The 8,939-nt window shown below is 46.0% G+C and overlaps 3 protein-coding genes across 3 annotated transcripts in view; 1 reads left to right on the top strand and 2 right to left on the bottom strand.

Moving 5' to 3' along the window:
• Window positions 1-5,265: 5,265 nt before the first annotated feature.
• Window positions 5,266-6,550, bottom strand: T265_12088 (hypothetical protein; the record flags this gene model as incomplete). The annotated part of the gene is made up of 3 exons (XM_009179045.1): window positions 5,266-5,376; window positions 6,067-6,464; window positions 6,499-6,550. The coding sequence occupies 3 exons, from the start codon at window positions 6,548-6,550 to the stop codon at window positions 5,266-5,268; spliced, it is 561 nt and encodes a 186-aa protein (XP_009177309.1).
• T265_15737 (hypothetical protein) lies at window positions 6,551-7,170 on the bottom strand (the record flags this gene model as incomplete). Its single annotated transcript, XM_009179046.1, has 2 exons — window positions 6,551-6,741; window positions 6,950-7,170. Coding segments are annotated over 2 exons (348 nt in total), but the record flags the coding sequence as incomplete, so codon positions are not given.
• A 1,213-nt stretch (window positions 7,171-8,383) lies between these two features.
• T265_12089 (hypothetical protein) overlaps window positions 8,384-8,939 on the top strand; it is a gene marked incomplete at both ends in the record, with an annotated part of 16,727 nt that continues 16,171 nt past the window's right edge. Inside the window, one exon of the mRNA XM_009179047.1 lies at window positions 8,384-8,644. Coding sequence (XP_009177311.1) covers window positions 8,384-8,644 — 261 coding nt within the window. The remainder of the gene's footprint in view (window positions 8,645-8,939) is intronic.

Here is an 8,939-nt window from a genome sequence, read left to right on the forward strand (position 1 = left end):
AAAGAGATCTACCCTCTACGATGGAAGTTTGCTCAAAGGACGATCCTGTTCCTTCATAGAGGTAACTCACTCTTTGGGCACAGCATACCTCCCCGTAAGCCGAAGTCTTCTTTGATATATCACATACTGGCCATCAGTGGATTACTTCTCTCCAGTAGAATCGATCTACAGGCGACAGCAAACATATTCACGGACAAACGGCGGAAGACGCTGGTGAGGTAATGATCAGGCTTCAACCCAGTCATTGGTTTGACCGAGTAGGACAGCCGCCAAGGGTAGACCGAGTACGTTGAACGCCCAAATCAAGTGACGACCATATAGTGAATCGTATTTACAGTGTACACAGTATTATATTTCTGAAACTTCCACTACATTCTGGACGCACCAGCGACAAGTACACCCAGAGGATACTTCAGTACGGTTGTCAGGTTCATATTTCCACTCGACCAAAAGGAATAGAAGGTAGATATTTTGACCAATCACGTGCAAATAAGGTTTACTATCCGTCAGGGTGACTTGCTATGAGCAGTGAGACGGCGTTGACAAGGAATTTCACCTAACATAACAGGGCTGTCCATCTGCCACCTCACATCAGTGACAAAATTGACCACTGGCCAGTTCCTATGTTTGGTCCCCGTTCGGGGGAGGGCTCGCTTGCAAATGAAGCGCACTCCATGTACGGTCTCTAAGTTGAAACCACGAAACAGAAGAAAATATGTGCACGTTAGCTTCAACGCAGGTTTCCTTCGTATTGGACGCTCTATCTAGTACCGGTTCTTCCGAGTACAGAAACAAACTTTTCTTGAATGGTTGGTCGAACTTTTATGGGTGTATATCATCCGTAGATGGGCTCATACGGCCATCAGCCATAGCTTGGTGTACTCCACGAAGTCGAACGTTGGCGCCACACCAGCACGCCGACAGTCGTCCATCAGTGCGCCATGGTTGTGATGTGTAGTACATATGGGGTCAAACCCCAATAAACTGATCCACACGGACATTTCTGTTCACGAGTGAACTTATTGGTGCCCACCTGATGACTCAAAGGGACAAAAGTTCAGACTAGCTCGGCAGTTCGCCATCAGGAAATACTATCATTCTAATAGAATGTGTTGTTAACTGACAAAGTTCGACACGTTTCCAGGAACCAACTCCATTTGGTATATTTTAATAATTCGAAGTACTGATAGTGAAAATTATGAGAAAATGGGGTAAGGCAAACATCGAGGGACGATACATCTCAGGTACGCCAGCAACCACCTGCAGTAAACAAGACTTGAAAATCATAAGTAATTGAAAACTGTACGCCGTCCGAGGAGTCGAACGACGGAACGAAGGGCGGAAACACTTTTCCCCGTAATCCACAGGTGCCCCTTCAGGGGAGAACACTTTGATCGGCTAAGGTGGTCGCTTCAATTGTAGGTTGAATGCAATGAAGTCCGATAACTTATGACGGCATTATTCCGAAAAAGCGGTTAGTAGCCTACCGTGTAGCCAAAGCATACAAATTGGAGTGCTGTCACGCAACCCGGAGGAAGCACATCTGCATACTCCAGGTAAGATAATGAGGATCGAACCAAGCAGATCTGCGCCAACGGCTTACGACCCCGCAAGTGAATCGTTCAGCTGTAACACGCTTTCGGTGCCTAGCTGCCATTCAACCCGAAGGAACCAGGAGGGCTGGGACACTGCCAAGTTGCCCAAGCCTAGACAGGAGAAGTCGAGAGGCAAAGGCCGAGTTCGAACCACGGATCTTCCGGTTAGTAAGTTCGTGCTCTAACCAGTGAGACATACCGCCCAAGTTTTCTGGAGCTCCAATATTTACCCATTGGAACCCGATCTGACGCATATGACAGAAGGAAAATGCAGCGCCTAAAACGACAACCCTAAGGTTTACAGTTGGGGATAAATACACAAACCAGCTGCGGAGAGCAGTGGAAAACCAAACGAGTAGGATTTTTTTCACAAATCCCTGCCGTTACTAGAAATCATGCAATGCAGTCAGGCAAAAAAAGAATAGTGAGGAAAACACCTGCGACAAAATGAAGCGTTGAAATAGCCTGATTCAAGACCTAGGAGAGCAAAATAACTAGCGTACTCATGAAAACTTCATAGAAGCGAAAATGAGTGATTCCATCGTCACTGAACGTATATAGGCGGGACCACAGCCTAGAGCAGAAACCGCGATAAGCAGGAAGACCTGAAAAAGAGGAAAATGTTTAATTGTCGTATTGATTACGGGGAAGGACAAAGTCCAAGGATGGATGCAATTAGTGACTCATTAAGCAGGTCAGTCTCTAGGCACTGTTCAAAGAAGTCGCTGAGTACCAACGATGCCGTAGACTGAAAACGATTATCCTCATCAACAGCTGACACGGTTATGCAGGAATTGAACAGGTGGCATTCGGTAAGGTGAAAAGGGTGTGCGGTCAGTAAGGCTACAGGTGAGGCTGCCGGTAATTTTTCCGGTATTTAAACTGTCATAAGATTGCTGAAAATTCCTCGACAGCCCACGACCGGTTTCGCCCATCTTAGGGCTCATCAGGTGGGCGCAGTCCCCGAATTTTCCGTCAACCTCATGTTCGTTTTTGTGGAAGCATGCGATACACATGTGATACAGTACTGTCATAAAGCCTGCGCGAATTTCGTAAAAGCAACCCAGTCGTCAACACGTGAGATTCAGGCTTTTAGCACCGATGTGTGTGGAAAGAACGACAACCTGAGCCTGATATGACAGGCAGTCAGAGGGAAGCAAAAATTTACAAAGTTGCCTATAACTCGAATGACCGGGTGAGTTCAAGAGTCAAATTGAAAAATGTTTATTAAAATGGCCTGGGGCTGAAATCAATGGAAGGCATATATCGACTTCAAACTGACTAACACAGTCCAGTAGTTGTCCGTAAAAGCTTGCAACAAATCCACTTTAAAGCTCGCGGTTAAGCACCGCTACGATCAAAAAGTGGCGGGCTGTGATTGGCCGAAAGTGAGGACACAACAACCAATCATATTTCAGTATCTTCAGAATGCCAGTTGTCAATGGCGCATCCAGAATGCTGTCGCCCCATTCACTTTAAATGGGCGCTGCATGAGACCAATGTCCATGGAACCATAGATGATGAGCAGTCATAGAAATCGAACTGTGATGACAATGATTGAAACGGTCCGTTTTTGTTCCTCTTACACAAGCGAAAGAACACTGAATAGCGTTCATACCAGCGACCCTGCTTAAGGTTAGATAGCTACATGATTAGCCATCAAAAACGTTTATGCCCCTTATCAGCTGATTCAATCGGCCTGTCGGAACAACGTCAGCAAGGCAATCAACTAATAATTTAATCGTAAATATATCGGTTGGGGAATTGGATAGGTATTTCGAGAGGTCGTTCGGTTTCTGCAGACACAATGGGTGCAAGCAAATCGGGTGTGGGCCTCAGATACCTAACAGATGATGAAGCATGGCGCGAAATGTTGCATTGGAAACGCGAAGACATCAGCCTAGAGCGGAGTGCCTATTGGCTGATTTGGAGAAAACATAGTATGTCCGGTAACCCGCATAACTGAACTTTTACAAGCCATCTCGAGCGCAAAATATCACAGAAATGGGACGATTCCACAGTGATATCGACTATTGCTCTCTATGCGCTATGGCGGCCTATTGGACAACAGTATTCCCACTAAAATCTCAACTCTTGACATAATACACTATTATATGGTCACCAAAATCATTAACAAATTACAGCTACATGCCAACCACGTGACCAGTCTACCACAGACGCTCACATGAACCGGCCAGATTAAGAGGTATCAAAAAGAGCCGCTTGTCTCACGTGTCGAGCACCAGAAGCTGCGTTGGTTGGGACATGTGTTGCGTGTGTCGGACCATCGTTTGCCGAAGGGAGTGCTGTTTTCCATGCCCAACTCAGAGTGGCGTAAACAGACAGGTGGCCAACCCTTGACTTGGTAGGGTATGAAGGAAATCACGAAACACTTGGGTGCTGTTAGTGCTACTCGCCTTCCAGGATGGGGACCGCGTGATCCTCACTGTGCCTGGTTGGAGACACTACAAGATATGGCTGCCAACCGATGTCAGTGGCGTTCTTGTTGTCAACTTTTATCCAGATCGCCTGAGTGAATGTCTGGAGGTATAAGCACCTCGAAATGATTGTGGTAAGCTAGCACTAAGTCCCTTCCCCGTCCACCTTTACTCTTTTCTTTACAATAAGGCTTTCAAATAAATCATGGTTGTACGGCAATGAAGCATCGGTGTTGGACACTGATGTTACGCTGTCAATGATGATAATGATGATGAGCAAAGAGGAATTCTTATCAGCTCTTACAGTCTTTGGAGTCAAACTGCACTCAGATGGTGGGATATTGTCTATACGGAATCGGTGTCAGAAACTCAAGGGATATCAAATAACCCGAATAAGTCTGCAGCATAATTTGGAGGGAACTACCCAGTGAAACTACCCAGATGAAACGCGAAACCGTCATCTACCAGTAAGCGACGAACAAAAGAAGCAAAACTGTTGATGAACATAGCGGAAAAGCGCGTGCCCAGTGGCATTCCTGCATCTGAGTTGCTGCCCTGAGTGCACACCTCCGAAATTTCACTGAATCCCCTGAAGACACGCTGCAACCGAGATTCTTCGACTCACTATTCCTGCCTCTTCAAAAGTGTAGTTCTCTAAAGTCAATCAACCATGCTACACTAAACAAAAAGGTGGCAGATGGAATCGCACCTGCTTACGTAAAATGTACTAAGAAAGATGTGACGTGACTTACCAACCATAAATCATCCAGTATTAGCAGAGGACTTCCGCCAAGACAGAGGAACAGTGTTACTACAATCGGGCGAATCAGGTGAACCCTACAGGTCAATCTGGGGAATGAAGGAAACTCTGGTCAGGTGGCTGGGGATCGGATCGGTGACAGTGAGGTGGATGTAAGGCGAAACGAGTGTGCTCAGTGAGGTGTGCTCACTCTACAGTTGACTATAGCAAACGAGACTAGTAACCACTATAGCACAAGAGGAGAAATCGAATAAAAAAAAGCACACAAACGTTGTGAGAGGTTATGAGAAGTCATAGATCTAAATAGAAAAATAGCTTTATGTGCGTCAAGAAAATCGACGTGACTAAAAATATCTTTTTTTTAAAAAAAGTCAAAAATTAGCAAATTAACTTGGTGACAAAAATGATCAGTTCAAGATAAGTAGAGGAAATATAGAAAGAGCTTGAATGAGAATCTTCGAAATATGAATGTTTAGCGTAGACCCAGGAGTTTTTCACAAGCCAAAGTGGGTGATTCCGTCATCATCGAGAGGAGGTAGGCAAATCCGTAGCTCAGTGTAAAAACTGCGAGGAATAGGGAGATCTAGAGAGAGAGAAAAGAAAGCTGTTTAAGTTTTCAGTTCACTGGGTCTCTATTGAGTAGTAAATTATTCAGAACACATCGTTGGAAATTTATGGTCAGGAAACTAGTTGAGGGGTTTAGCAGGGCCTCAGAAAGACTGTGGAGAAAATCAATTGGAAAATGTTTGGGACCGATTGGGAAGTCATCGTTTCAGAGAGGTTTGGTAAACAATCGGTGGATTTATTGCTGGGCAACGTTTCGCTTTTGACACAAAAGCTTCGTCAACCCTATCAACCGACTTACTTACTCAGGCCAGAACTACGTCTTGATAGGTCAGAAAATCAGGCAATAACAATTAAACATGTTGGCTTCGCGTCTTGGCACAAAGAATCTACCGTTACCTTGTGGTTAATACACCCTATAAATGCAACTACAGTAATTTTCCTTTGTCCTGTCTCAGGTACTGTTTTTTTTCAATAGATGGCGGAACAACAAGCTAATAAGTGGCATCGGAGTTGTGAAATCACAACCTCAGTGGCTTGTACCGTTAACTTCGAAGTCCTGTCGTCGCATTACGGTGTTCTTCAGCGGGTTCTACGTCAACTGTAGACCTTAGATGAGTGGTAGCTGGTGGCTATTATTATTCGGCGAGATGGCTCAGTGGTTAGAGAGCGAACTTACCAACCGGAAGGTCTATGGTTCGACCCCGACCACTGCCTCTCGACTCCCCCTGTTTAGGCTTGAGCAACCTGGCAGTATCTCAGCCCTCGTGCTACCCCCGGGTTGCATGGCAGTTAGGCACCGAAAGGGTGTTACAACTGTGTCAAACTTAATTTGATCTGCAGACCCAGCAAGTGGCAACCACAATGCGCTTTGTCGACGGCAACTTACCAGAAATAAGTTATCCAATATTATCGGATACTGTCCACCCAGGCAAAGAAACAGTATTATAAGAGGATGAACAAGATAGACCCCATAGGTCAATCGGGCGAACGGACGAAACCCTGTCCAGGTGAGTAGCGATCGGATCGGAGCTAGCGAGGAGGAAAGAACCGAGAAACGAATGAAACGAAAGACGAAGGGGGTGAAGCCTTCATTGAAACACTGCACTAGAGAAGACAGTCGAGAAACAATATTAGTTACCGATGAGAAAAAATTTACACACACCACACGGATAACTTGATGCAGAAGACATTTACCCAGCAAGTGGCAACCACAATGCGCTTTGTCGACGGCAACTTACCAGAAATAAGTTATCCAATATTATCGGATACTGTCCACCCAGGCAAAGAAACAGTATTATAAGAGGATGAACAAGATAGACCCCATAGGTCAATCGGGCGAACGGACGAAACCCTGTCCAGGTGAGTAGCGATCGGATCGGAGCTAGTGAGGAGGAAAGAACCGAGAAACGAATGAAACGAAAGACGAAGGGGGTGAAGCCTTCATTGAAACACTGCACTAGAGAAGACAGTCGAGAAACAATATTAGTTACCGATGAGAAAAAATTTACACTCACCACACGGATAACGTGATGCAGAAGACATTTCTACACCGCAACACAAAACGACTAACAACCATGCAAGGGACTTACGCACATAGCCGTTCGTGCACAGAAAACATACAATCGCTATTCCCAAGATGAATACCGGTCGATGTAGAGAAGTGTAGAGGGCAGACACTCCGGTTGATGGGAGGGGAACCGTTTGGCTCACGTAACCATAGAGCCCATACAACGTGGAGAGACAGAATACTGAGGCGAGCGAGAGTAGCACCAGCGAAAAGGCAACATTTCGTGAGATAGACCATTGCTGACAAAGAGGGCGGAAGAATGAACCGCCTGTCAATACCGAGTAAAATGGGTGTTGGTTGGAAAACAAGTGCGCACATTTTACACTTATGACTACCACCGAAACAAATAGTAATATAAGTAAACCTGGTAACCAGTTAAGTAAAGTGCGCATTTTCAACCACCGACAGAAGAGAATCAACACTGAGGGTATCATGATAATCAACAATATCGACGGTACAATATCAGGAGTCAACAACGGTGCTTGGCTGCTATCCCAGTGCTGACCGCTGGAGTACACGCACCTTACTCTATAGGATGGTCATCATAACCACCGTGTGGTCTACCCTTGGCGTTGCTTGGGAGGAAAAGATAGCGATGCAGCGATAAGATGAAGAACGAAATTTCCCTTATTTGAGACGGAGTCCTCAGCTGGATTACCACCGAACTTCCACTTCCGCCTCATACTCGCCATGTCTTGTAACCGGACGATGGACGCAGCTTGCAGCACATGGCTTATTCCAAGCGAATCTCCCAACATCGGTGCGATGACACCTGCTAACGGTGTTACCAGATGTCAATCACATGTGAAAAGCTGTTATTTGAAATGCTAACCAACGGTGCGCAACTACTAGAACTTTCTTAAGCAGTGTGTCAAAGCAGTTAACTCGAATTTATCGGGTAGATTAGTTTACAAACTAATGAAGGAATCAACAATACGTACGACACACTCATAAGCGAGAGCCAATCGCACTGCTATTCCGCCTGTCGTGGCGGAACACTAAAGTGTTCAACCACTGGCGGGACGGCCGCGGAATCGAGTGCGGATTCCCTATAAACACTTTTCAGTAGAGGTCTGTAGCACAGACAGGATGAAACTTCACTTGATTCAAACCGCATTAGCCAATTACACAACCGAAAGATGCGAAGTACCATGTGAATCCTCTAGACGATATCCTGCATTTATTGTCAGCCCAGGCTACAAGCGCTATCCATATGGCTAATTTCTAGGAAGATTCGAAACCCTGGCCACTTGTTCCGTATCTGAGCACCACACGACTGTGGAAAGCGCGGATCAGAACAGCGTAGACCTAGACAAGATATGCTGCAACAATAGTGTGCGTCGCTACGTGGCTAAGTGACGAACAGGGACGTTTCAGCTGGGGATGGCCCATGTTGCCGTATGGGGATCGATTTGCGTGACGTTCACCGTACCAGTCGTGTAGACCGACACGGCCCATGAACTTCAGCAAACGGACCTCAGCCGGATTCCAGATATCGATGGACAACGTCAAAATCCTGATTGTTCGGCCGAGCGTGTTAATCCCCACTGCGGAAGTTGTGGTGAAAACTGTAGCGGACATTTCCATATCCCCTCAACCAACCTCACCTAATTTGTCTAGTGCATGCGGGTTTACTAGATCACTAGACTGGCCTGCTACACAAGCACACAAATCACGTGACAAACGCCGTCCCGCCCGCAACCTTGACCGAGAACAAGTCAGTTCCTGTCTTGCACGCATCGGAACGATTCTGCTCTATACACACGTCAAACTTTCCTATATATAGGAAGAGACAACACAGTCAACACGGACAGACTCGCGCGCGCAGGGAGCAAGGAGTCAGCCAAACACTCCAACTCCATGGACAATTATGGAATACGTGTAGCAAGCAAACTGCGGAGAAAACACGTTCCCACGGTCCGGACTTTCATCAAGAGACTCTCACATACGATAAGCTCCCTTTTGACCTACTCCAGATTTTAGGTTGCCTTTATTTTATACATGCTGCAAAT

Source organism: Opisthorchis viverrini (genome assembly GCF_000715545.1).
Source record: "Opisthorchis viverrini unplaced genomic scaffold opera_v5_873, whole genome shotgun sequence".
NCBI lineage: Eukaryota > Metazoa > Platyhelminthes > Trematoda > Opisthorchiida > Opisthorchiidae > Opisthorchis > Opisthorchis viverrini.